This window comes from Alternaria arborescens (genome assembly GCF_004154835.1).
Source record: "Alternaria arborescens strain FERA 675 chromosome Unknown contig_19, whole genome shotgun sequence".
In the NCBI taxonomy this organism is placed as follows: Eukaryota; Fungi; Ascomycota; class Dothideomycetes; order Pleosporales; family Pleosporaceae; genus Alternaria; species Alternaria arborescens.
Genome location: NW_021167874.1, coordinates 107313 through 133853, shown reverse-complemented (window position 1 = coordinate 133853; position 26541 = coordinate 107313). Strand labels below are relative to the sequence as shown.

At 51.3% G+C, this 26541-nt stretch overlaps 12 protein-coding genes across 12 annotated transcripts; 6 read left to right on the top strand and 6 right to left on the bottom strand.

Annotated features, from left to right (window-relative positions):
* Positions 1–424: 424 nt before the first annotated feature.
* AA0111_g7955 (RNA polymerase II holoenzyme cyclin-like subunit) lies at positions 425–1393 on the bottom strand (the record flags this gene model as incomplete). The annotated part of the gene is made up of 3 exons (XM_028654349.1): positions 425–933; positions 980–1186; positions 1234–1393. The coding sequence occupies 3 exons, from the start codon at positions 1391–1393 to the stop codon at positions 425–427; spliced, it is 876 nt and encodes a 291-aa protein (XP_028504496.1).
* Positions 1394–1976: 583 nt separating this feature from the next.
* Positions 1977–4175, top strand: AA0111_g7954 (hypothetical protein; the record flags this gene model as incomplete). The annotated part of the gene is made up of 7 exons (XM_028654348.1): positions 1977–2103; positions 2156–2236; positions 2289–2496; positions 2693–3309; positions 3360–3421; positions 3467–3557; positions 3610–4175. 7 exons carry the CDS (start codon positions 1977–1979, stop codon positions 4173–4175), a joined length of 1752 nt encoding a protein of 583 aa, XP_028504497.1.
* A 601-nt stretch (positions 4176–4776) lies between these two features.
* On the bottom strand, positions 4777–5630 carry AA0111_g7953 (hypothetical protein; the record flags this gene model as incomplete). The annotated part of the gene is made up of 2 exons (XM_028654347.1): positions 4777–5380; positions 5443–5630. The coding sequence occupies 2 exons, from the start codon at positions 5628–5630 to the stop codon at positions 4777–4779; spliced, it is 792 nt and encodes a 263-aa protein (XP_028504499.1).
* Positions 5631–6190: 560 nt separating this feature from the next.
* Positions 6191–7738, top strand: AA0111_g7952 (hypothetical protein; the record flags this gene model as incomplete). The annotated part of the gene is made up of 1 exon (XM_028654346.1): positions 6191–7738. One exon carries the CDS (start codon positions 6191–6193, stop codon positions 7736–7738), a length of 1548 nt encoding a protein of 515 aa, XP_028504500.1.
* Positions 7739–8323: 585 nt separating this feature from the next.
* AA0111_g7951 (hypothetical protein) lies at positions 8324–9649 on the top strand (the record flags this gene model as incomplete). Its single annotated transcript, XM_028654345.1, has 3 exons — positions 8324–8356; positions 8566–8752; positions 8808–9649. 3 exons carry the CDS (start codon positions 8324–8326, stop codon positions 9647–9649), a joined length of 1062 nt encoding a protein of 353 aa, XP_028504406.1.
* Positions 9650–10583: 934 nt separating this feature from the next.
* AA0111_g7950 (Pectate lyase B) lies at positions 10584–11596 on the top strand (the record flags this gene model as incomplete). Its single annotated transcript, XM_028654344.1, has 2 exons — positions 10584–11250; positions 11319–11596. The coding sequence occupies 2 exons, from the start codon at positions 10584–10586 to the stop codon at positions 11594–11596; spliced, it is 945 nt and encodes a 314-aa protein (XP_028504492.1).
* Positions 11597–12398: 802 nt separating this feature from the next.
* On the bottom strand, positions 12399–12564 carry AA0111_g7949 (hypothetical protein; the record flags this gene model as incomplete). Its single annotated transcript, XM_028654342.1, has 2 exons — positions 12399–12450; positions 12500–12564. 2 exons carry the CDS (start codon positions 12562–12564, stop codon positions 12399–12401), a joined length of 117 nt encoding a protein of 38 aa, XP_028504436.1.
* A 276-nt stretch (positions 12565–12840) lies between these two features.
* On the top strand, positions 12841–13242 carry AA0111_g7948 (hypothetical protein; the record flags this gene model as incomplete). The annotated part of the gene is made up of 2 exons (XM_028654341.1): positions 12841–12925; positions 12977–13242. The coding sequence occupies 2 exons, from the start codon at positions 12841–12843 to the stop codon at positions 13240–13242; spliced, it is 351 nt and encodes a 116-aa protein (XP_028504435.1).
* A 386-nt stretch (positions 13243–13628) lies between these two features.
* Positions 13629–14252, bottom strand: AA0111_g7947 (hypothetical protein; the record flags this gene model as incomplete). The annotated part of the gene is made up of 3 exons (XM_028654340.1): positions 13629–13645; positions 13696–13950; positions 14003–14252. The coding sequence occupies 3 exons, from the start codon at positions 14250–14252 to the stop codon at positions 13629–13631; spliced, it is 522 nt and encodes a 173-aa protein (XP_028504289.1).
* Positions 14253–15948: 1696 nt separating this feature from the next.
* AA0111_g7946 (hypothetical protein) lies at positions 15949–19956 on the bottom strand (the record flags this gene model as incomplete). Its single annotated transcript, XM_028654339.1, has 4 exons — positions 15949–16696; positions 16750–17918; positions 17983–19296; positions 19345–19956. 4 exons carry the CDS (start codon positions 19954–19956, stop codon positions 15949–15951), a joined length of 3843 nt encoding a protein of 1280 aa, XP_028504288.1.
* Positions 19957–21644: 1688 nt separating this feature from the next.
* AA0111_g7945 (hypothetical protein) lies at positions 21645–24063 on the top strand (the record flags this gene model as incomplete). Its single annotated transcript, XM_028654338.1, has 5 exons — positions 21645–21798; positions 21868–22623; positions 22677–23488; positions 23543–23819; positions 23876–24063. 5 exons carry the CDS (start codon positions 21645–21647, stop codon positions 24061–24063), a joined length of 2187 nt encoding a protein of 728 aa, XP_028504291.1.
* Positions 24064–24405: 342 nt separating this feature from the next.
* On the bottom strand, positions 24406–26049 carry AA0111_g7944 (hypothetical protein; the record flags this gene model as incomplete). Its single annotated transcript, XM_028654337.1, has 1 exon — positions 24406–26049. The coding sequence occupies one exon, from the start codon at positions 26047–26049 to the stop codon at positions 24406–24408; it is 1644 nt and encodes a 547-aa protein (XP_028504290.1).
* Between the last annotated feature and the right edge of the window lie 492 nt (positions 26050–26541).

Genomic DNA, 26541 nt, shown 5'->3' with positions numbered 1-26541 from the left:
GGAGCCGGCAGCTCGTGGTGGCACAGTGGAGTGATTGTTGGGACAGCCATGCTGCGGCTTTGTGGCGCATGCTCGCCGTGACGAATGGGCAATGTCTGTCCCTGATGCTGTTTCATCGGTATGAAGGCTTTGAAGACGACGCTGTCAAGCGTTTGGTGTACCGTGCATTGCTACGTGATAGGACCGCCGAGCTGCTGACGCCCAAATATCATATCTAATCATCTTGGAAGAGTCTACAGAGGGGCTCGGGTTTTTGTTTAAAGTCACACCTCCAAATAATACAGCTTACGCTGAGGATGCATCGGCTTGTACGTTACGACTGAATTAAATAAGTCATGTTGTATACTCCCATACTACTTCTTGTGCAACAGGTTCAACTTATTAAAAACGAGCTCTCGATAAAGGTTTAGCTAGAACCAAAATGTTACTTGTCCAAACCTCTCGCCTTGACAAATTTTGCAATCTGGTCTTTGCATGTTTTATCGGTATAAGTCTCCCAAACTTCGTACAATGAGATCAGCTCCTGCGTGCACTCCACAACAGCCTCGATATCTACACTACTTTCAGCAAGCCAGTCGACTAGTTTCTGTATTCGTGCCTGCATCCCTTGTCCACCACGTGCATTGCCCAGCGTCTGCAGTGCGTTGTTCATCCCGGCTGCATTGACCTGGGAGCCGATGGGCTTGAGAACGACTGCCAAGAACATCGCTGTTATGGCGATAACATGCGGTGCGTGGAGAAGCGGAAGATCTGTCAGGTAGTGATCGTTGATGATTGACCATGCCAGGGCATTTTCTTCTTGGGTCAGTTGGAACTGCGTCTGGAGTTCAGCGAGGCTGCGGTATGGGTGGTGGAGGATTAATTGAGAGTTCATCTCAGAGATGAGTGTAAATTCACACTCGCCGATTTTGGAAACGTCGTTGAATGATGTGTCTGTCTTTGTCAGAATTGCGTTTTGTTCTTACATTCCGTAACTTACCCCAACAGTGCCGCGCCTCTGCCAATACCATTCTAATGTGCTGCGGACACTCTTCCATCTTACACGCCAAGTACAATGCTGTTGCCAGCACGAGCGCTGGGTTCGTCCTCCGGATCTCGACCTTGGCATAGAATCGCCGGACATACACTTGTGCGGTAGCCAGAGCTTGCTGTCGAATTCCTAGCGGTCTTGCCATTTTGGAGAGTTCTAGGACATGTCAGCATGCACCTGGATTAACGTGTCACGTTACGTACGATGAGAGAAGTAGATGCTCATATGCCTCCGATCTGGCAGAGGATACAGGTTGACCAGATTGCGTTCTGCATCTTCCATTCTCTTTCGCTCCAGTGCTAGCTCTTGTTTTGTAAAAGTCCAGAACTTGCGTTGGGTTGACTCCCAATAGCTTGAAGACATGATGGGCTGAGTAAACTGGCGCCTGCTGTACGCCGAGATATGACAGGAAGCCGAAGTCACTGGATTCCTCAAAGAATGGCTTTATTTTGTTCCCTGATTTTCAAGTGATCTAACAACGCTCTCAGATGTCGCTTTGGTGTCGAAAGCGGTGCCAGCAGGTTGGAACTCCGATATCGTTCGAAGAAGCAAGATGCCAGCGGACCAGTAAAGGCCGGATACACGGCGACCGGAGAAAAACTATTTCAATGCATAGTCGAACGACACCTGGACGCAGGACGATCGCACGAGACGTGAAGCGTGGAAAGAAGGATGGTGTCGCAATGTCGCGTCCAATCAGGTGCGAGCGAATGTTAGGCTCCTGTCGTGGCTTCCCTCGGTGTTGCGGCATGCCCCGCTAACCCCTTTCAGCCGCCCTCTCCAAGCTTTGAGACTGACCTCATCCCCCACGTCGAAGCCTGTACGAGCCTGTCTCCTTGACAGCTTAGCCATTCTCCTCGCAATTCACCTCGCCCGGTGCCGATAGTCGCCCTCCCGTGTGTGTCGCGACCCTCAGCCATGATAGACCGGAGATAGCAGGACGAACATGGACACAAAGAGCGCAAGCGTTGCCGACGCCAGGGTGGACGAATTATGGTCAACACTCGACACGCGCAAACAGGGCCACCTTGACCTCGCAGGCCTCAAGAAGGGGCTGCGAAAGCTGGACCATCGTAAGAGAGGACGGCGCGCGCCGAGTTTCCGTCGCTGACAACAACGCTGTAGCCTTGAAAAATGCGGACCAGCTCCTCAATGAGGTAATGCAGGCTGTGGATATCGATGGGAACGGAAGAATCACAGAGCAGGGTGGGTGTCTTCCTCTAGTTCAAAGCAAAGACATACTGACACTACTACCCAGAATTCCGCAAGTTCGTACACGAAACCGAAAAGGAGCTCTACCACCTATTCCAGACCATCGACTACAATCGCGACGGCAGGATCTCCAAAGATGAGCTGCGCTCGGCTTTGCGGACTGCCGGACTTGCTGTTCCCAATAGCAACCTCGACAAATTCTTTTCCGAAGTGGATACCAATAATGATGGGACCATTAGTTTTGAAGAATGGCGGTACGTACTCAGTCAATTCGATCATCACAAGTCGACTTGCGCGTCCGAGTCCGGACCATGAGATGACATGGTGGAAGCGTGAACATCCCAAGACCATACGGTTGTTGGATCGCTGTTTGAGCTACACCATGAAACGGTCTCGCGATGCGCACAGGCATCGTAACGAACTTTCACGACACCGTACTGACTGCTAAAGGGACTTTCTTCTCTTCATTCCAGTCAGCGCGCCATCCCTCCACGCCGTAATGTCGTATTTTTCCGCCACTATGAAGGTCAACCAGGAAGGCGACGTTCTCATCAGTGACGACACAATCCAAGGCCTAGGTACTACACAGCGTTTTCTTCGTTTTTTCTTTGGTTCCCTTTTCATTGTAGCGCACACACCGCCCTACAATCCCCTTCCAGAGGCTAGCGCACCGCTCGGAGGAATGGCTTCATCACCTTCAACGATGGTCTACCAAGGTGCAGGTGCCCTCCCGCCACGGTCTGAAGCCGACAAGAGCAGCGCTTCTTCTTCCATTGAAGAGATACCGGCAAAACTTATAGAGAGCTTAGGAACCATGCTGATTGCTTGTGTTCCCAATCCAGGCTATTTCGTGGCGGGGGGCGGTGCAGGCATTGTTTCTCGCCCCTCGACTGCTCCGCTCGATCGTTTGAAAGTCTACCTCATCGCCCAGACCAGTGTGGCGGAGGAAGCCGTCGTCGCTGCGAAGCATGGCAATATCATCAAAGCTGTTATGAATGCTTGGAGGCCACTTGCAACGGCCACCAGGGAGCTATGGCAGGCTGGCGGTATGCGCAGCTTGTATGCTGGTGAGTCCATATCGACATGACTTGCTCGCGGGCTCTGACAAGCGCAATAGGAAACGGGTTGAATGTCGTCAAGGTGATGCCTGAATCGGCCATCAAATTTGGTTCTTACGAGGCAAGTATAATCAAGTGAACCAAACGCTTCCCCTAACTCGCGCAGGCTGCGAAACGCGTCTTTGCCAAGATCGAAGGCCATAATGACCCCGCCATAATACATTCCTGGTCGAAATTCGTTGCTGGTGGTCTAGCTGGTGCGTTCTTCCACGTCACGATCTAACATGCACACATTTAACGCGCTCGTAGGAATGGTTTCACAATTCGCTGTCTATCCCATCGACACGTTGAAGTTCCGCATGCAATGCGAAACCGTCTCTGGTGGCCTCCACGGCAACCGCCTAATCTGGGCCACGGCAAAGAAGATGTGGAATGCTGGGGGCGTCGCCGCATATTACCGCGGACTCCCTATGGGTATCGTGGGTATCTTTCCCTATGCGGCCCTCGATCTGGGTACCTTTGAGTATCTCAAACGTTACGTCGCGCGCCGCAACGCTAAACGCCTTGGCTGCCATGAACAAGACGCTGAGCCGGGAGGCTTCATGACGGCAGCTATTGGCGGCTTTTCTGGGGCATTTGGTGCTAGTGCGGTCTATCCACTTAACCTCTTGCGAACCCGGCTACAGAGTCAAGGCACTGTCCTCCATCCACGAACATACACGGGAATCATGGACGTGACAAGGCAGACTATCAAGGGCGAGGGAATGAGGGGGCTTTTCAAGGGACTAACGCCAAACTTACTCAAGGTTGTGCCAGCTGTGAGTATTACTTATGTTGTTTATGATAAGAGTAAGAAGGCGTTGGACCTGCCCTGAAAGAAGGTAGATGATACTGAAGAGGTGGAGAGACGTGTCAAACATTGACAATCATCCACCACTTACCAACAATACCGAGTCCTGGCAGGATACAAAACACCGGTCTGGTCAGACCTTGGCCTCCAATTCACAGCACCAGATCACAAAGCCCCTAGCGGGGTTTTCACCTTGCATATACACAGACAGCGATACCCTTCGAGCTTCAAAATTTTTACGGTCTTCTATTCTCTTTTTTTTTTGTTGCATCATGCGTGGCGTTTAGGCGTCAGCGGCTGTGTATCACCCAACTGGTGTGCGCAGATGTTGGGTCTTGGGAATGAGCGAGAGCATCTGATGTTGTGGCTTCGTGTTGGCGAAAGCAGACGTGTTGTTGTAGTTGTAGTAGTAGTAGCAAGTGGTGGGTAAGGATAGTGGATGTCCCAAGTAGGAGCATGGCATGATCAACAGTACGATGCATGCTAGTCTTTAGCTGCTACAAACAATGACTGGTTCCTTTACTCCGTCTCAATAGCATGGAACTGCCGCTGAATCAAAAGTCTAATTCCCATTTCCTCCCATTTCCAACAAATAACGCCCATGGAGAGACCTATTAAATGCTTTACTACTTTGTAATAACAATCAACAAAACCAGTATAATGATGAGCACCACAATAACCGTCAAACTCCAATTCTCCCGCGCTTTCCTCGAAAACCTATCTAGCCTGCCTCTGGCACGCACAAACTGCGCCGCATGTCTATCCACGCCTTCCTCGACATCATCCAGCAACATGACCTGCCCGTCTAGCTCGTCGCCAATCTGCATGGACAGCTCGCGTTGGCGACTGATACTCTGGCCTAGTTGATCGAGCTGCGAGTCTTGGTCTGCAATGACGCGGTCGTGGTAAGCGTGGATCTGCTGGTTGTCCAGATGCGCGAGATTGGGGCTGGCGTCGTCGGGGGGATCGTCGCGGTAAGGGAAGAGGGAGGCGCGGTTTGCATCATCGTCATTGTCATCGTCGTTGTCGCTGAAGCGGACGGATTTTGAGGCTGAGCGCGTGGTAGTGGGTTTCTTGTTTTGGGCGGCGGCAAAGTCGCGGGATAGGGAGGGGTCGTTGGGGGAGGTTAGGGCTGGTGAGGTCGTTGTTGCTGTTGGGTTGGCGGGTGTGAATTGCGATGTGAGTTCAGCCAGTTGGCTGCGGAGGCGGGGAAGTTGTGAGGTTATGGAACTTGAGACGGCGACGGTTAGTTCCATGGCCATGTTCTTTGTTGGTATAACAGGCTCTCTTACTCGTCTGATGTGTCTTGGACTTGCGACTCCAACGATTCAATGCCGGAGCGCAGTTGCTCCAGTGACCGTGAGATCTGGCCATCTTGGCTGTTGGACGGGAGATTGAGGGATAATGCGCGTTGGCGCTCGAGGAGGGAGAGCTTGATGTGGTCGGCGAGGAGGAACAGCTGTGGGGGGTTGGTTGCCATGATGGCTTATGGCGGGTGAAGGATGGATTCAGGGCGGAGGTGTAGTACGGGGACAGTATGCGGGAGTAGACGCGATTATTCACAAGGGCAATGCGAAGACAGAAACACACGGGACGTTGCAGCTACAAGCTCGTGCCTGGTGGAGATGATGGCAAGGCTGCTGCACTCCAGGAGCGGACCGCTGACGACAGCCCTGAGAGATGGTCCACATGCCGTGGCTGGGCTGGGGTACCTCCTGCATGCATGCACGACGGACGGCACGGCCATCAGCCGGCATTCCTCGCTCTTGCGCAACCACACACCACAACAACACCTGCATGCTTCCCTCGCCCTGCTGAAATATGCGCAGACCTGACCGGGCCATATAATCTTTTGCTTCTGGCGCTCTGCAGCCAGTGAATGACTGTCAGGGCGACCATCCTGCAACCACCCACCCCGCCAGACTCACTTGGATCGACACTCAACGAGGAGACCCGAGACAGCGCATCTCACCGCTGACTGCTGGGCAGCGCGCACAAGAAGCCTCGCTGCCCCGACTACCCAAGACAACTGGCCAAACCATGTCGTCTCCCAGTCCCATCCCACCTCCCAACGACCGACGGTCTTCGCGCTCCTCGCGCTCTTCCAGCAATGCCGCCTGGACAGGCTGGCCCGACGAGCACGACGACAGAATCATGGTCGGTGGCCCCCCAAGTAGCCCCTCGCCCCTCGCCGTCCGCGTGTCCAATTCGCCATCAACGGCGCGCCGTCACAGCCGAATCGTCAAAGTACCCCCCGAGTTCGCCAACCTCGAATACGTCTCCGCGCCCGACAGCAACCTCGTCTGCCTCATTTGCCATGCGCCCTTTGATAGGCCCGTCCAGCTTTCCTGCGAGCACTACTTTTGCCGCGAGTGTCTCGATCACGCGTGGGCCCCGCAGCCCAGCGGCCGGCGGACGTGTCCTACGTGTCGGCATGCTGTGGAGACGGACCATGACATTCGTCCTGTGCCCAAGATCATCGAGACAATGCTCGACGAGCTGGTGGTCAAGTGTCCCAGCACAAAAGCTGGCTGCAACTGGGTCGACCAGCGCGTCAATGTTCACGATCATGTCATGCTGTACTGCGAATACACGCCCGTCGAGTGCTCTGCCGCAGACTGTCGCCTGCAGATATCCCAAAAGGATTTCCACAAGGGCTGCTTGCATTACACCGTCAGCTGTGACGACTGTCACGCTTCCCTGCTAAAAAAGGACCTCGAGGAGCACCAGCGAAGCCTCTGCGACAATCGCCTGACCATGTGCTCGCTGTGTGAAGCTCAAGTCCTCCGTCTAGACCTCAAACCCCACATCAACAACGACTGCCCCAAACACGTCATATCATGCCAAGGCACAATCGTAGGCTGCAAGTTCACTGCGGAACGAGTCGATGTCTTGAATCACGAAAGCAGCTGCGCAATGGCGACAATGGCCCCCCACTTCCGCGAGCAACAAGCCCGTATCGAGCGCAACGAAGCAAGACTAGAACCCCTGACGCGCAAAGTCGGGATCCTCGAAGACGGTCTTACAAATATTACCAACTATCTTTATCCCGCCAATGGAAACGACGCGAGTTTTCCCGTCACCGATCCTTTGGATCCAAACGATGCGCAGGCTCCTACACCAGACTTCAGACTCCCGCCTGCGTCGTTCCCACCAGCAGGGAGTGAGAACAACAACACCGCACAACCTCCTTTCGACTCGCAGGTCCATCATCTGCTTACGCTGCATGATAGCCTGCGGGAAGAAGTCAGTCGCATCGCAAATGCGCTTACCGACCTCGACGGCCGCACCAACATGATGATTATAAACGAGAGTCAACGCTCAAAAGACGAAATGCTGCATGTCAACGCCGCTATCAGCAATATGCGCATGCACTTGCAGTGGGTCGTCAGTGCGACGCTGCAGCAGAGGAGTAATGCTGCCGGCGGCGGTTCCAGGACACCGGGCAGCGGTGCCACGACTGCAGGCGCAAGCGGCGCAAGCAACGGTGCACGAGCGAATACTGGTGCTAGGCCGGGCATGGGTGTCGTAGGGTTGACGGGATTTCGCAGGCTTAGTGACAGTAATAGGCAGGATACTAAGCTGTAGAGGAAGGGGGCGATGATGACGACGATGATGATGATGGTTACGATGATCGCGGGCGAGCATCCATGATTGATATGTGTTATGAAAAGTGAGGGTTCTGGGCGTTTCTTCTATACAGGGGAGGTTATAAGGGGTTGGTTTTTTCTTTGTCTTTGGGAGAGGGAGGAAAGATTGAACATTGCTTCTCTCTTGGAAGCGGAGTTTGGGACTTGGTATGGAAACTAGGTTGAAATACCCCATCTTCTTCTTTTATCTTGGTAGTTTCGGTGCTGCGGCATGGAAAGGGGATTTTACATTGAAAGCTTTCCACCACGAAGGGAAAAACTAGGAGATATCAGTTAGGAAAAAAAAACGAATATATGATATAACCTAAGATGAACCCCTTATCAGACACGGTCGTTGCAATTATGTGTGAAGAGCGATTCTAACACGTGAAAACGCGTTGCCATTCGGAGGATCATTGGTGACGTAATGCATGCGTTTTATCGAGAACCCTGTAGATCTACGAGGTTCAAAATAATCCTGGCAACACAATTGTTGTTCGTCGTTTGCTTTGTACAAGAGATCAGCGTGTCATTTTTGCTAAAAATGTCTGGTAATACTAATTCAGATATCCTAATTGTGAGTATTCACTTTTTTCGGCTTATTCATTCGCTCGCGGGCTTGCTTGCACATTGGGCACCGCCATGAACATGTGCACACACACACATATCTGTCCACGGGCAGATCCAAAAAAGCAGGAAAGAGCAAGGGAATGACTTTGGAAATAACGGAAAAAAGGCCAAGAGAAATAGAGAATGGAAAGCGAATAACGTTGACATGACAAAAAGGCCGGTGCAATAGCAGCCTTTACAGTAGACCTCCTCGTATACCCCCTCGACACGATAAAAACACGCATCCAAAGTCCGCAATATGCAAAACTGTACACAGATAGTCGGACAGGCAAGGTCGACCCCAAGCTGTTCCGCGGTGTATACCAGGGCATCGGGAGCGTGATTATCGCTACGTTGCCTAGCTGTAAGCCATTCTACCTTCCCATGCCTATCCAACACAACGTGCAAGTCAAGAACAGATTCGCAACAACTGACTGCGGGCGCAGCAGGAGCCTTCTTCACGACATACGAACGCACAAAGTCGCTGTTTACAACATGGAACACCAATACCAAAGGCAAGGATATCCTCCCCATCGCCCTCGTCCACGCATCCGCATCCAGTCTCGCAGAACTCGTATCCTGCGCCATCCTCACGCCCGCAGAAGTCATCAAGCAAAACGCGCAAATGGTATCTTCCTCTAACCCTACGAACGCCACGCTCGACACGCTGCGCAGGTTTCGGTCAAACCCTTTGGCGCTCTGGCGCGGCTACACGGCTCTTGCGGGCCGTAATCTGCCTTTTACGGCGATGCAGTTTCCGCTTTTTGAGAGGCTGAAGACGGGGATTAAGGAGTATAGGGATGAGAAGGGGTTGACGAGGGGTGGGGTCGTGGAAATGGGTGTTATTACTGCGGTTAGTGCTGGGAGTGCGGGGGCGGTGTCGGCGGTGATAACGACGCCGATTGATGTTGTGAAGACGAGGGTCATGTTGGCGGCTGGTGATGGTGGTTCTGGCTCTGGGCCTAGCAAAGATGCGCAGAGTGGTGGTGGAGGGAAAGCAGGCTTAGTCGACGCCCTCGGCAACTCGTCAAAAGACACGGTAAAGAAGGTGGCGGATTCCGTCAAAGGCCGAAAGAGCAGTTGGGCAATAGGCAAAGAGATTGTAGAAGAGAAGGGGTTCAGAGGGCTGTGGAGAGGTGGTGCGTTGAGGGGTGTTTGGACGTTTATTGGGGCGGGGTTGTATTTGGGGGCTTATGAGAGTGGGAGGGTTTGGCTGGCGGGGCGGAGGGGTGAGAAGGTCGATGAGGATGAGCTGTTTTGAATGCGTGGGGAGGAGGAGAGTCAAGATGCATTGTAATGGAACGCTCTTGGTGCAGGAGAGATGCTATAAGACCCTGGCTATCCTCAGCAACCCTAGACGTTGATTTCCTCGAGCCTCCGAGCCATTGGACTATCTACGCTACCTTAGCATCGCTTCAGAATATCCTACAAACGCCTGTGGATACCTCCGTGTCAAAATGACCATCGAAACTGAGGGCAGTACCCCAGCACAAGTCGCCCAAGTGATAGAGAAGGTGCTACCTTCGGTCTCTCATCAAGGAGACCCAAATGACCGCCGTTGATCTTGACTGAGTCTATCACCATTTTGATGAATTGCAACACCAATACGGCAAGTGCTTGTGTTAGCCAGGCCTTTCCCACACCACCCGACCACAAACTCGTCTCAATTATTCCATCGGCAAAAAATTCAGCACGAACCGGAAAAACTTGCAATCGTTCATCTTGTCGGATTGATTAATGTTCAATTTACGGAACGGCCCGAACACGAAAAGGACGTACCCCATGTTTCAGATTCGGCTAGTCAGCCTGGCCACCGACAGGCCATCCAACAACGCGGACTATCGAATCATGCAGCGCAAATGTGGACTGGCATTCGACCTGAGACCTGACTAGGCGCGCATCAACAACTTTTGCGTCATTTTGAACTCTTCTCACGACAGGTTGCCGTCGTTGATTGGCGGAACCCACCACGCGTTGTGTGTGTGAGGGGTAGGCCCTGTTCGTGGACTAAATCGTTCCGCAGACGAGCTAGATCTTGACATTGACAAGCTTCGCCAACGTTGCTTGAATCACACCTTGAAGCTGATGTGCCAAGAGATGTAATGAAGCTTCTTTGAAATGTTTAAAAAGACCAGGACTACGAGCGCAATGGAAAGGATATCTTGTACAAAGCATTCTCACTTCCATTAAGCGCAATGAAGACATCAATCTTTGCCAGTGTTGCATTCCTTGTTTCCTTTGCTACCGCTCAGCAAGGGTCTCCTGTTGGTTATGCTTCTCAGAACGGTGGCACTACGGGTGGAAAAGGCGGTACCACGACGACTGTAGCGTCCTTGGCTGAATTCACTGCTGCCGTCGGCAAGAAGACAGACACGACAGCCAAGGTCATCTACATCAAGGGCGCGATCACTGGCCCGGCAAAAGTCAACATCGGCTCCAACAAGTCCATCCTCGGCACCGACTCCAGCGCCTCCCTCACCAACGTAGGTCTATACGTCGACAAGTCCAAGAACGTCGTCATCCAGAACCTCAAGATCTCAAAGGTCCTGGCTACCAATGGCGACGCCATCGGCATCCAGGCATCGACCAACGTCTGGGTTGACCACGTCGATGTATCGTCTGATATTGATCATGGCAAGGATTACTACGATGGCCTCATCGACGTCACGCATGCTTCGGACTGGGTTACCATCTCTAACAGCTATATCCACGACCACTACAAAGCGTCTCTCGTCGGCCATTCCGACAGTAACGGCGCGGAAGATACAGGCCATCTGCACGTAACCTACGCCAACAACTACTGGAACAATATCAGTTCGCGCACCCCGTCTATCCGCTTCGGAACCGGCCACATTGTTAATAGTAAGTTTCTTCTCTCTCTCTCTGTTAGTAGTCATGTTGGACTTCCCGCCCGCTAATGCATATCACAGGCTATTACAACGGCGTCTTCACCAACGGTATCAATACCCGTCAAGGCGCCCAGGTCCTGGTTGAAAGCACCGTGTTTGAGAACACGACCGAGGATATTGGCTGGTACGACGGGAAAGTGACCGGCTACGCGATTGCCAATGATGTTAGTCTTGGGTCGGGGACGAATACGGCGCCCAAGGGTACTTTGACCTCGGTTCCGTACGCGTACACTAAGCTTGGCAGTGCGAATGTCAAGGCGTCGGTGCAGGCGAATGCGGGTAATAAGCTCACTTTCTAGGTGGGCTTGTGGAGGGTGGAAGATGAATAGTTGTTTCGTTGGATGTACGATGGCTTTGTGGCTTTCTTGGATTAGATAACGCTCGTTAGTTGTTGCATTAGTGTGGAGTTTGAGCAATATGGTATCTCGTATTGAGTACTTGTCGTGTGGTTGATCTTCCGGGAGCTCATGCCTCATGCGCTTTGGTTGTCACTGTACTAGAAACCGACACTTTAGGAGTAGAACAGGAGATTATGAGAAAAGATGATGGTTCGGAATGCATTGTGATATGGTATGCTATTCTTATCTGGTTGATGCGGAAGTTATCCAGTAGCCCAGGTAGTGTTGATGCCGATTGTTTGCGGGACGACTTAGGTGCGAGTTTGCCACACTCAGCACGCTCCCTTCGCTGTCCCTTTGAACGCCTATCAGTAGCCGTGAATATCAGTAGCCGTGAATATCAGTTGGCAGTGACAGTAAGGTTTAGAACGATTGGAAGGTTCCATCGAACTACCAATGTCCATCCCCCCTAGTAAAAGCATCATTACCAGCCCCTTGCATAAGTTCTTCTGTGTTGAGAAACATCGTGTTAGCAATGTACAGCAGGATCTTCATGAAGAAATTGTAAAGAGACTCACTCAAAAGAGGAGCCAGTCTCTCGCTCAGACAGTCTAGCAGACGCTCCAAGCGGACACCCACATAGGAAGAGTCACAAGACGTGGAAGAAAGAAGAACCATGCACTCAATATTTCTCGTTGTGTCGGTCATGATAATATAGCTTGTGTAAGCGCACCAACAACCAGAGACGTAAGTGCTAATGACGTCAAGGGTAGAAGTTGGAGTGAGCTTCCAAGCATACAGGATACGTGCGTGAGCTACATGAGTTAGCACGGGATATTGGAGTTGCCAAAAGTTGCGAGTTACGTACACAAGATCTGTTCTTTCATCTCCTTTTCCCACATGATGGTCTCATACTTGGACATGGCCATCGTGACGATCGTGCTTGGTATTGCTGTCGAGTATCCTGCATTCAATGTAATCGCGAATATTAGATGTAGAAGAGGTGGAGGCGGTGCGCGAAAAATCTCTTGTTTACCTACCCAAATACTTCGCTAAGCGCTATATCGCATTCACCTTCACTTCGCATCTTTCAGTCCGAGCTTACCCACATTCAGCAAAACAAAGACTGCAAATTTTGACTTCGCCTTCACCCATCTCCCTCATACAAGACCTCAAACACCTTTTCAGCGACATCGACAGCGAAGATGCCTTCTGCCTTTGATGAGGATTCTGCCCACGACAATCTGGCACAGGCCCAGTACGAAGAGATGATGGAGGCCAGGGTGCTCAGTGAGTTCGAATTAGCCTACTGTTCCACTACGTGTCTAACGCATTCGGCAGATCAAGCCAAGGCAGTCTATAATGAATATCAATTCCAGGACTGCAAGTTTGACGTTGTGATCAGCCACCACGACCCTGATGATTCAGGCAATACGGACCTTTTAGTCGCGTCACTCATCGTCTACGACGCCGCCTGCCACAACAAACACAACACAACTCGTGGCTTGAAGATACTACTACGTTCAGAAGCGTGGAAGTACTTAGAGGGTACATACGAGTCCTTGATTGATGTCCTGCGTGTCAAGATGACTACAACCTTGAGTTAGTGAAGATCAGACTCACAAATAAGTTTGGCATACTAAAGATTTCCAGAGTTTGTAGATACACAAGATATGGAGGATGCAGAGGAAATATTCAACACGCGTTGAGGCCGACGAGGTCTTTGCTACGAGATGCCATGACGTCTATTAAGAGCAATCTAGTATCAACTGCTAAGCTACATGTCTAGCTTGATGCGGATTTGTTTTCTAGGAGCATTTGGAGAGTCATGATGGTTGTGTATCAGGAAAACTTAGGACAGCAGATGAATGAACCACTTTCGCAACCAGCTCAGTCAAGATGACAACCACTTATACTCTGCTGTTTACCATCATGACCTTCCTCTTGTGGCGTATGATCTCATTCATTGAATGACCTTAGCTTCGTTGCTGCTCTACTGTTTCTGATCATCTGCCTCTAGTTAGTCTATAATCTCTCCATGTCATTGTACTCCTACATACCAATTGCTTTGAGAATTTTAGGACGCAGTATTCTCATAAGACTCCAGTAGGTTTCTTGTACATAGAGATGCTCAGTAGAGCGCATAACCTCAACACACTTGCCGGATACCATGCCGTCTGCTGTGAACAGCTTTGTTGTAGGGTAAACGATGACGTGAGAAACAATGCAACCGGTGTTAGTCACCCCAGGGCTATTTACAACGTCAAAAACGGAGCCAGCAGGAAACTGGGGGCCGTATACGACACGAGCATGGGCTGTTGGCAGTGTGAGTATCATGAGTGTATGAATGATTGCGTTTCGACTTACAGATGAGGATGGCTCTAAGGCACTCGTCGTATTGGATCTGAGAAGCAATATTAGCTGTTGTCGTGCAAAGACCTGGAGTGTAACGGGTGAGAGTTGAGAGTTGGGATTGCCTTACTAGTTGGCTTCGATCCATGGTAGGAGTTTGGGTTCGATCCATAACAGGAGTGGCCATAGGTGTAGGAGAGACAAGGTTGAGAGCCACGTAGGAAGATGGAAGCTTGTTTAAATAGACGTCAGCTGCTACGCGCATCTTTGTCCTCATCGTCACCTTCACTTCAACTTAGTTTTACACAATCGCAAACAAATACACCAAAATGCCTCTCTTTGTCCGAGGACTAGCAGATGTTCAGGCCTTTCGCAAACCACAATTCCTTGCTCTCCATCTATTCTTCCTCCACGTCTCATTTGTCAACAGAATCGCTGCGCTACTGTGTTTCTCGACTCACTAATACCTGCGCAAATCCTATCGCGCATAAGCGGCAAAGGGGTAGGGAGATGCGAACTGACAGGTGACCCTCTGCTTTGAGACTTTCTTCGTACTGAGTTGGGCCTGCTGGTGGCAAACAAAAAGCAACGTCTGCTGCTACTGCGTGAGATACCAGGTCGAGTGCAGGAGCGGGGCCTTTGCATAGAAGCTGGCACCCGTCAACTGGCATATGAGATCCAAGTTCCAATCCATTCACTTCAATCTTCACATATATCGTTCGCCAAACTCGCCTTGGTATCCTGCATCCGCCGCAAGAGTATCCGTCAATCTCTTTTGAACAGCCTTAGTTTCTCCCTATATTCATCTAGACGCCGTATCACCCTAACTCCATTCCACCTTTCTTCACCACTGCTCAATTCCCAAGCCGGCAAACCAATCTGCTCCACCGCAAAGCTAGCAGCCACATATCTATACACAGAAGCTTCAAAAACATCACCCGATGCTTTCCAGCCTTGCAAGAACCCTCCCAGACATATATTACCGCCACCAGTGGCATCAACAACCTCAGCCGTCCCTGCTTGTAGTAAGACAGAAGCCACACATGCTTAGCCGTGACGGCATTCTGTATGATCAATGAACAATACTATCCACAACTCACGACGACAACTCCGTTTACGCTCATGCCGGTGCGCTTGCAGATATCGAGGGCATGTGCTTCTAGCTGGTCAGACTGAAAGCCCTTCGGAGATATATCTTCGAACAAGGCAGATATCTCTAAATTGTTGGGCGAGAAGACATTCACGTGTCTACATGTTCGCAGATATGCGTATCGATTCTGGCGAGTGCAAGACGCCGGGAACGGCTCCCACGCCATAAAAGGACAACGCTTTGTGATTTATACTGTGTGCGGAGCTTGATCAGCTCAAGAATCTGGCTTCTCGATCTCTTCGGGTGTTGCTAGCATGTGAAATGTCTGTGAAGCAAATAGAAAGGTGTCTACTAGATCCGATGGTGATGGTTTCAGTGGCGCGGTGGTGTAGCGAAACTTCTTCGCTGTGCAAAATGTGAGCACTAGTCGCCCAGCACAGAAAGAGAGACCTGAACCAGTTACATACGTCCGAACGTATCATCTTGGTACTTGAGAAGACCTCTAGTACTCAATCTGTCCTCCGATACGCTCAACAGCAGAGTCTTGTGCCAGGCTGATAGCTGTTCTCGTGCTGCGTTAGGAAATTCGTAGCCTGCAAGAGCAAGACAACCTCTCTTCTAAGAGGTGGACACAAACGGAACAGAACATCACAGCATAAGACTATGCAATGCACTTCGCTTTTGCTGCATTTTCTACATTGTAGCAAAAAGCAAAGCACGCGATCCGAATGTTGAAGCCTGTCAGAGTCTCATCAAGCAGCGCTCAACGCAAGACTAAATGAGTACATGAAATCCAATTTCAACTAGCTTGGTTCATACTATATTCAGTTTGAGCGCAACGAGACATTCGACGGGTTGTTTTATGCCTGCTTCAGCAGATCTTTATAATGTCCGTCTTCGGAGATATGCACTTGCCAGGGAGAAAGCCTGTACCAATCCGCTCGTACACAGTGCTTCCGTCTGAACGTGTAATTGGCTTCACAATCAGCAGACAATTCTTTTGATCCTTTGCCACCGCGCTGTTCTTTGCCTTACCCAGCACTACACAAAGTGACAGAGACGGTAAGGCCTTTTCGGGGCTGTCGAAGATGAGGTCGATCTCTGCTTGAGTTGCTGCGCCAAGATCATACTGACTAGCCGTCGCGACTATTGTCATCTTCGCAGTTTCAGGATCGACATTGAAGCGGTTGTGATCTTGCGACCACGGCGACTGAATGTTTTCCCATGTGTAGGCACCCCAGTCGATAGTGACATAGTCGATGCTTCCGGTGTAAGCCATCCAGGACCAAGAAGGTATATGCAACTTCGTCTTCGTTGGAGCCTTAGCAAAGTCGATGCGCGACATCGTGGTTGTGTCGGTATGCCGTCGCCACAGCAAAGTCCGGCGGAGCAAACCTCGAGTTGCACCTTCCAGAATGCCGAAATCACCAACGACACGCAAAGTGCGTAGCAATCGTGACTGCAGGCCATCAATAGCAACAGGTCGATCCCATGACTTGGAGAGTCCCAACTTGGAATATTTCTTGTACAGCTCTTGGATCCGAACGATCTTATCAGCTTGAGAGGCTCTGTAGAGAACGTTGGGAAAGTCGGCGTCACCCAGGAATGCTGCATGGGAGCTGACCGGCAACGTTAGTAACCTTGTTGACGTGAAAGTCATAGGCGGACTTACTTCTCCAGTTTTGTTGATGTCTCGCATCGTACACCAATACTGCACTCGAAGTAGGTTTGATATTCGGTGAAGAAGATCGTGCGCCGCGCGAGAGCGTGCTCTTGGAGAACCCACCCGCGACCGTTTAGATCACCGTCGAGTACGTGGGACTGGAAGTCATCAATGTTCTCGCAGATGTAGTACGGCGTCTCATTCTTGCCGTCCTTGACCAAGCCGACGTACTTGCGAGGCTTCCGCGGACCGAGAAAGCCAGCGTAATGATCAGCAGCACGGGTCGCCGCAATGACGCAGTATGCACCGCTATACACGTCCTCCATACGCTTGGCTTCTGTCTCGAAGTCACCATCATCGCCCTGAATGATACACAACGAGTCGATCCAGAGATACCGGTGGTTCAGGGCTCGGGTGACTCTCACCGCATCCTTAAAGGTGGCAGGTAAGGTGTCGTAGTCCAGACCTGTGGAATGTGACTGGACGTTGTCCTTTGTGGTGGAGTAATTGTTCTGACCCCACTTATGCGACAAGGCAATCCACTGCACGTCATCGTGACCCTCAGTCTTCCGCAGGTACACTTTAGGATCCCCCTCAACACCAACATCAATCAGCCTGGTGGGCATACGTACGGAACAGCTTCCATTAACACCGTTATTTCGTACATGGGGCTTGCATTTATGCTCCTCGTTGGTGTCGCAATTGTCCAACCAAGATCTGACGACTTCAAGGTGTGTGATCCCCCCCGCTTCTGGGAGCTCGACAAATCCGGTCTGGAAATCACTGGATCCTGGCATATTCACTGCTGGGTCGCGAACGACAGAGAGCACGAGCTTGTGGTTATGCTCCAATTCCAGGAAAGCGGCTTTACGATCGAGCCGTATGGCTTGCATCCTTTTGCTACCGGTATCCTTGCAAACATGCCAGAGCAGTGTACACATGTCACACGTTCCAGCATCGGTATTCTCGTGAAGCTTGTCAGGATTATAGGTTATGTCGAAAGTTGGGCCAAATCGAGTGCGAAACTCTTTGCATCGATCGCACAGCTTAGTGGAACTGTGAAGCTGATGGATCTCGAGCTTGCCATTCTCACGCAGGCCAGACAGGAAGCTCGATGCGACCGAGTTGTCCAGACGAAGTTTCCAATCGTGCTCATCGAGCTCAGAGGGGTCGTAGTTCTGCTTTGGGTCACAACAATGTTAGCTGCATTCCGCACGGAGTGTTGAGATTGAGTCGACTTACAGCTTGGTCTTCGCTTGCTGCTCCGTTGCGATTGTCCACCACCTGAAGAGTAGAGGAGCTGGCGAGACCCACTGGCACGCGTAAATGGTGCGTATGTGTGTCCCAGTATCCCACAATATCGTCTTCGCACCAGATCTGATCTACTTTATCACTGAAAGTGGAAGCAAGACATCTTGCAGGCCCGGAGAGCCCGGGCAGAGGTTGTACAGGCTGGATATCCTGTATAGAGTCTTCGGTATCTCCTTCGGCTCCCGTTACCACGAACGCTGGAACTACGCCGGGTGGACGCGTGTCTAACACCGCGAGCGAGTCCATTTCAGAGATCTGATCTGATCGAGCGGGTCGCCCCGCATCATGGTCGATTAGCGAATCCGCACGAGGTCGATCTGCTTCCGCAGTCTCATCGGCCTCATTGATAGCAGTCATGAAGGAAAGACCACCACGACTCGGCAACTTGACAACCAATAGAGAGCTTCTGACGATATCTAGGAGGTCCCCAATGGCAGTACTACCAAGTTCACAAGCGGGCTCATTTGCCATGTGATCCATCCAGCGAACAACGGCGTCATGGAGTCGAGCCACTTTGATGCCGTTCTCGATGCTGGTTTGATAGAAAGTGTCACCGTCGACGTCTTGGTTGAACTTGTTGAGGCCATCCAGTCCGTACAACAACCAGACGATAAACTCTAGAGTAATACAGCCCATTGCCCAAATATCGTAAAGTCGTGACCGACGCTTCTCGGGCTGATTCTCTCGTTTAACCTTGATACCTGTCACTACTTCGGGGGCTTCGTAGCGGCGAGTACCAAAGCGCGCCGTGGTTTTCTTCGAACGCATTTCCGTGACTTGATTTTCCCCATGGTACTTTGCTTCACCCCAGTCACCGATCTTGAGTGTTCCCAGAGTCTCTTCGCCAGTCTTAAATATGAGAATGTTCTCTGGTTTAAGATCACCATGACGGTAGGAAGCTTCTGTTTTGTTAAGGTTGTGTGCTGCTTGAAGCGCAGAAGCCAGGCCCAATATCTGTTTAATGGTGTCTTTCACCAGTGAGCCTTCCAAGTCCGGGAACCGAACTCTTTCCCATAGGTTTCGCAGATTACCGCCGTTAGCCCACTCGAACATGACATAATGCTCCTCAACTCCACTTCTTCTGAGACGACGAAACGCTGTAATGAATCTAACGATGTGTTCTTGGTTCAGCTCATTCATCATTCGGAGAGCTTTGACTTCCTTCTCCCAATGTTCAGCAACATCCTGGCTGTCCGCTTGCTCTATGATTTCCTTCACAGCAAACTGTTCAGTATTTGCTGGTTTCTATTCAATGTCAGCAACTGCAGTCAGCAACTCAGCAAGAGGACTTACGGGGACTATGTGATTACCATGTATCTCGTACTGTGAGACCATGCCGAAAGCGCCTTGACCTCCCACAGGAGACATAGACACAACCGGAAGGATCAGAGCCTCTTCGAAGTCGTGAATGTGCTTGCTGAGATTAAGAACCGGTGCACAGAATCTCCACTGCGCATCATAGAAGTCGACCCGCCAGCTCTGAGTCCATGGTCCGGTCTGCTCCTTAACAGGTAGGTCCTCATCGCTAAACTCGTGTTTCAGGAACCAGTTCATGACTCTGTGAGAGTTGAGTCTTGCGAAAGTAGCTATGGCGAATGCGGTTTTCGCGTGTGTCAAGATGAAGTCGACCAGTGCTATATGCTCTCCTTTCCTCGCTTTCAGACAACCGCGAATCGCCTTCTCCGTGATTAGTTCATCGACAATGCCGTTAGGTACAAACTCATGAGCGGTTTTGTTGAATGCGCTTAGCTTCGATTTCTTACGCAACTCCGCATTGATCCATACAGCCCATCTGCTGTCAACAGTGTTTGGATAATTCGTATCGCTGTCTGAGTCTAAACTGGCATCCTCAGAGGTTGGAGGCCCGTTTTCGTCGGACGAGCTATCAGGATCGTCTTCGACCATATTGTACCTAACTTGTGGGTCGGGCGGCATTCTCGAAGCTGGATAGCAGATGACTTGATTGATTCTGTGGTGTAAGAATTAGCAGTATAGGCTGAGCGGCCACAATCAAGTTATGTACTTCAGCAATGCAAGCCAACACGACTACGTGGTCCTCCTCTACTCAGCCTTGAAGCATCTTTGGCCCCTCAGCTGAGCTGCTGGGTAGCTCTTACTCCAAGCCATAGTTTCAGCCTCGCTAGACAGCGCTTAGCGAACCGAGAAGGACCTCAGGCAGCGCGTTGAACAGGCATAGCCATCGATACTAGAGGGCTGGTCCTAGCAACAGGGTTCCAGACGCATCCAATACAGAAGTTAATACTTCCCTGCATGAGCTGCACGTCTGCGCGTGAGGGGCCGCTACCAGCCTTCAGTTGTGACCGCGGCAGGCCGACTACTTCCAGGCTACGCGGTTGCACAGATGGGCATAATGAATCTGCACTCTAGATACACTGTAGTCAGACCACGAATACAAAAGAAGCGGGTTGCGATGATGGCACGTCAGATTCGGTCTGGGAACGGTGGATGAGTGTTGAATTGAGCTAGCGCTTTGTACCCGAAGCGGCAGGATCCGCAGGGAACCGCGCTGGGGCCAGCGGAAATGTGGGGGCGAGTACGCTGATCGTTGGAGCCGAAAAACAAACGTTGCAGCACCCTCATGCACCTTCTGACGAACTTCTCCCTCGTCCGAGATCGTCCAAATCCTCCTATACGCCCAAGATCAGTAAAAGGACAGGTAAATTCTGGAAGACGTTAAGCGCACGTACTTGTGAAAAGCTTCCTGATGCTCGAATACTGTACACATTGTGGATCATCTGCAGATCTTTTGTCAGCCGATATCAGCCCTTTACTGATTGCACAAGTCGTACATGAACCTCAAATGCCGTCCCATACCGTTCTGTCAACTTTTCCATCAGCTTTTCCGGGTCGACATTTACCACACAAATATCCTGATGAACGTCGCGAGTGGAGGCACGCAGATGAAAGATGTCTCGTTTCCTCTGAGGATGCCTAGACCTTTGTGCAGAACAGGAAATACGCTGATGTCGTTGCAGCAATGCGTTCAAGAAAGGCATCTTTGACGGCCTCGTGGTTTTCGGGAGAATTGAACGGTTATGCTGGACTGCGATGTGTGGAAGGAGAATTAAAGCGCAGATAATCAACAAAGGCAGCTGAACACAGCCAGAAAATTTGCATTGTGACGTAGAATCCTAAAAACGCCACTTACCTCTTCGTCCAATCATCCTGGAGTTTTGCACACCATCACCCGGGGCTGAGAAAGGCTGAGGCGCAATCTAGTCAAATCACCTGCACTCAGCTCGGCTGCTGATCCAACAAGCGAACGAAGTCCTCGGTCAGCTCATTTCTCACGCGGCCTTGACCTGTGAGAGTCTCACGCATTTGGGCTATGCCAGAGATGATTCAGCGCCACCATAGAGATCGAACCGCGTCTCTTGTCACAGCCTTGCACCAGGCGCCCTCGTCCTTCACCCTAGAGTATCTCAGCCCCCCCATGATCTCATCGCATATTGGTGGTGACCAACGAACTTGCAAGGCCCAGCTACATATGAAGATGCCTCAGTCCGTTCGCCAAAAAGCTTTCAGCCTGAGGCTTACCGGTCGCTCTGTCCCATTGACTCTAGCCCGAAGATATGGCTCGTGTTCAGGTCCATTCAGCGCAGATCAGGCATGAACGATCGTCGTATCCCTCAAGTGATGGATTTGTAGGTACAGGTCAATCAGGCAATGATGCGAACCAACGAGCTTTCGCACGTAGTACCACGTTCAGTTGGGCCAGCCATCTAAGTACGCAACCTGCTCACAGTCCCATGATCTGCTGATCGCCTCAGCCTTGTCCACTAACTTGACGAATAGATCAACAAGCAAGATTGCGACCCACAAGCGAGTTCTACACTTCGACCAGCTTCAACGGTGCCCAGGTACCCACCAGCTACGGAGACGTCGAGAAAGTCGTTCACATAACCTACGGTGATGAGATTAGCGAGACGCCTTATGGACTTATTCGAAAATGTGTCGACGATGTGACCTCCCAGAGGATCAGCTGGAAGCTTAAGAGTGTCGCACAAAAGCACAGGTCCATCGATTACCATGTGCAATTCCTTCCCAGCTCCAGCATAGGAAAGGTTCTAGGCAGATCAGCCGTGCTACTGGAGCTCTCAAGGCACAAGGCGGCCATTCCCAAGGGCGCCGAACCAGATAAATACCAGAAGATACTTGCAGTGTTGTACCTTACGAAGACGCCGAATGCAATAGAAACCTTCGTCACTACAGGTGTGAGTGATGCATACCTGCCGTTCGACGAGGCCACAGTTGCGGTTGAAGGTGTCCATCGAGTAGGGTTGCGAAGTAGGAGGCAACCAGACATCTGCTGTGCTCCATTCACGGACGAGGGTGATACTCGATCATTCCTCCAACAGCAATGGAGCGTCATCGCTCATGTGTTCGACGAGGCCGAGGGCAATTACGTTCCATTTTATCATCTAGATCGCGAGACAATCTTACCCTATCGCGAATACCACCCGACTGGACGGAAAGGCGCTTACGGCAAGATCTATAGGACGAAAATTCATCCTGACCATCATCCGTGGAACTGGAACAAAGAAGTGGCATGTATGTGAGCCTGATTAGATAAAACCGAGACTAACTCTTGCAGTAGAACAAAGATAGGAAGAGCCGCAATGTTTTTGCTATCAAGATGTTGAAAGACTCAGATGCCAATGCATTTACCCAAGAATTCAAGGTGCTCGCGAAGCTGAACAAAAGTGCACACGCGCATGAGCACCTCATCAACTTGCTTGCGGCATACGAACAGAGGGGTATCTATCATCTGGTCTTTCCATGGGCCGACTGCGATCTATTCGATTACTGGAAACGGAATCCCACACCAGACAAGAATGCTATGAGAGCAGCATGGATGGCGAAGCAATGTCATGGGCTTACAGAAGCCTTGAACAGGATTCATCATTACAATACCCTTTCTGGAAGTCTAATAGCGTCTGCTTCGAAGTTAGAAAAGGTTTCCACGCCAACGTCTCCTTCCAGCGCAGCGGAAAAAGATCCATTTGAGCGCCGTTTCTTTGGCCGCCACGGAGATCTCAAGCCCGAGAACATTATATGGTTCCCAGATCCGCGGTCTATCGGCAGTTATGGCATACTGAAGATCGCAGATTTTGGAACCACTCAATTCAGTACTGAGCATTCGAAGCGGGGTATTGTACCAAACTCGCCGACATATCGCTCTCCAGAATACGAACTTGACAAGACACACAGCATAGCATGTGACATTTGGGCACTTGGTTGCATCTTTCTTGAATTTGCCACATGGTATTTTGGCGGCCAGAAAGCTCTCGCTGAGTTCAATAGGCATCGACTGGACACAGATCGGTACATGGCCGGAATCCCATCCGACACGTTTTTCGTAATACGCAATGTGGGTCACGCTCCGAAAGCAGAGGTCAAGCCTGCTATATTGAAGGTAAGCGACTTTCTGCTGCCGTTATCCCATGTTCATTGTTAAATGTCAATACAGAAAATCGAAGATCTGTACTCGATACAGTCATTGGAACGCCATACACCAACCAAAAGTTTCTTTCAGACCTTGCTCAACCTCATTCGGTGCGACATGCTTGTCATCAATCACGGTGTAGATAGTGATCCAGGTAGTTTTGAGCCGCAGCAGGTAGAGCACGAAGAGCACGTGATCACATCGCTCGCTCGAGCAATGTCAGACAGTTTGCCAATTCCAGACCGCAGCAGCACACGACGTAAGAGCTCTGGAGATATCTTCCGAGCTCTAGGCAACCACTGTAAGCTAGATGAAGGACTATCCCGACGCTCCACGGCCGATCAACCTGCGCCACAGCCCTTACCGCGTGCTCGACCCAACTTATCACTCCTTCGCCTTCAAAGAAGCTCGATGGCTCGATATCGGCTGTAAAACCTGTCTTGGATAATATAAGCAGGGGGAGACCGAAGGATTCGCAGTCTTTGAGAAAGATGCATGACTTGGACGATTTCGTCAGTGCTGCTATGTGGCAGTTGTTGCGATAATAATATCGAAGTCTGCCAGTTCAGTATGATGGCACGATGGGTTAACATGGAGGTAGTTAACTTTATCATATTAGAATCACCACCCGTTACACTACTACATAGGGTTTACTGCTACACGTAGAAGGGACGATACAAAGCAACGTTTTTACGACTTTAATGAACTATAATCTTACTCGAGCTACACTATCCGAAAACCCTTTTCCTAACCCTCAAAGGGATCTCCGCCTTCCCGTTCCCCCCCAAAATCAAAACGCCGTCAAATGCACACGCACACGAGGTCGGAACACCAGCAACAAAGAACGCCATACATGCAATCCGCTATTCTCCTTCACGTTTCGCTGCCTAAGCATCCGTCCTCGGTTTCTTATTAGGCAGCGCAGGGACCTTGAAACCGCCCGCATCCGTCTTGCCACCACCATTAAGCTGCGTAAAACTACCCCCTTTGAACCACCTATCTTCATCTGCTTTTCTCTTCCTCGCCGCCTCCTCCTTGGCCCTCGGGTCGATAAGCTCAAGCCCTTGCACAGGCGTAAAAGCGATAGACCCCGTTCCACTCCCGCCCAATCCCACACCTCCCGTCCTCAATCCCTGTGCGCGAAGACTAGTCGCCGTGCCACTGCCTCCAAAGCCTTTGAGGGAAGATGCAGCGCCGAGCGTCGTGTCTGTGCCCCAGCCAGGGTTCTTCTTGCTAAGTTTGGCGCGTGTCTTGGGATCGATTTGTTGGGCGCGGAGACGGCCGGTATCTGTTGCTCCAATCATGCCCATGCCCTTGACGGAGTCACCGTAACCGACTTCCTTCTCTTCCTTGCCAAACGTCATGCGGTTTTGCGCTTTGCGAATTTCGGTCATGGCAGTTGCTTCCTTGGCCTTTCTAGCACGTCTTCCACCGCGCTTACGTGACGGCTTCTCATCGGGTACAGGGAGTGCGCGTCCACCGGCTTTTTGGTTGGCTGGCATTTCGACGAGTTTGTCGAGACGGCGTTCACATTCTTTACGAAGGTCCATGCCAATGTCGGCGGTGTGCGAGTTGGAATGTGCGTCCACGCGTGCGGCAAGAATGACCTTTGCAGATACAATGCGCAGAGCTTGTTTCCGGAGATCCGGGCGTTGATTCTGGATGATGTCGCTGTGATACAGGTAACCTTCGTGTCGTAAACCCATATTTGACAAACCGACGGTAGCGCCGGAAACCTTTGTTGAGCCCAAAGGCGCGATGTTGCAGGCGGGGGTTTTGGCTAGGTTTGCGATACCGCCGGAGTAGGAGATGAGATGGGCGGCAGTCAAACTTCCAATCAAAGCAGTCAGGTTCGGTGCAAAGAGTTCCGTGCGGGATTCGACGAAACCTAGGATCTTGGACTTGGCGGCGTGGAGTTCGAGGAGGAGGTGGCAGGCGCTTGATACCAAGTCGAGCTCGGTCTCGTTGAGCAGCCTTCCTTCGACGCGTGTTGCTTCGATTTCGACAATCATGACCTGAGCAGGCTCCATTCCCTCAATCTGCCGTAGCTTGGGGCTTATGTCTTTGATGTCTGAGAGGGGTCCGCCGCCGATGACTAGACATGCTTTTGCGTAGACGACGGGGTTCTTGATCAAATCTTCCAAGTGGGGGAAGAAGGCTGAGTAGTGGTCGCGGATGAACTTGTGGACAGTAGCGGTTTCGCCGTCGATCTGAGTGGAGAACTCGTTGGCCTCGGTGAGGAGTTGGTACTCTGGAGACTCCTCAAAGGACTCGCCCTCGACTATGTCCATCTGGTCCTGTGTTTCTTCGATGCGCTTCAACACGGGGTCTAGGTTGGCCTTGAGCTGCTGGGCGGATCGGATGTCGGCTGGACCCTTGTCTTCTTTGTCCTTCTTCTCCCGGTATTGCGCCTCTTCGTCCACCATGTCATCGTCGCCCGAACCCTCAGCAAAGTCATTCTCAAGGTCCTGGACATCTTCATCGCCGCTATCGGCGAAGTCGGCCAGAAGCTCTTGTTCGAGAGTCGCCATGGTGGAGTGCGGTCCGAGGTAGTCGCAACGGCGGCCAGAGGTTACCCTCCTAGTAGATTTGGGTTGAGTGTTGGGTTCGTTATGGCGCAGTGTTATACGTACCTGTAGCCCGAGTTGGCCGCCGGTCGAGTGTGAAACGCGCGCAGGGGAGAGTCGTGTCGTGGGAGAAGAGAAGTTGCGACGGGCAGTGACGTGAAAGAGCTAATTGCTTGGCGTGCAGCGGGTAAAAGCTGCGCTAATGGAGTCGCGTTCTCACCTTGGAGAATAAACTTGTCGCATTGCCGAACAACTTTGCATTTACGAGAATCGCTGTCGCCTAGCTATCGTGTTGCAGTCGACTTGCGCAGGCATCCGCCGTCACGTGCCTGCCAGTTTCTCTGTCCAGGACCCAAGTTGGAGCTCTAATACCACGACACTGCCGAGGCGCGGTTGCCCTCACGTCCACGACTGACGTGCGCCTCGCCGTCTCTCGCCATCGCGCGCATACCTTTA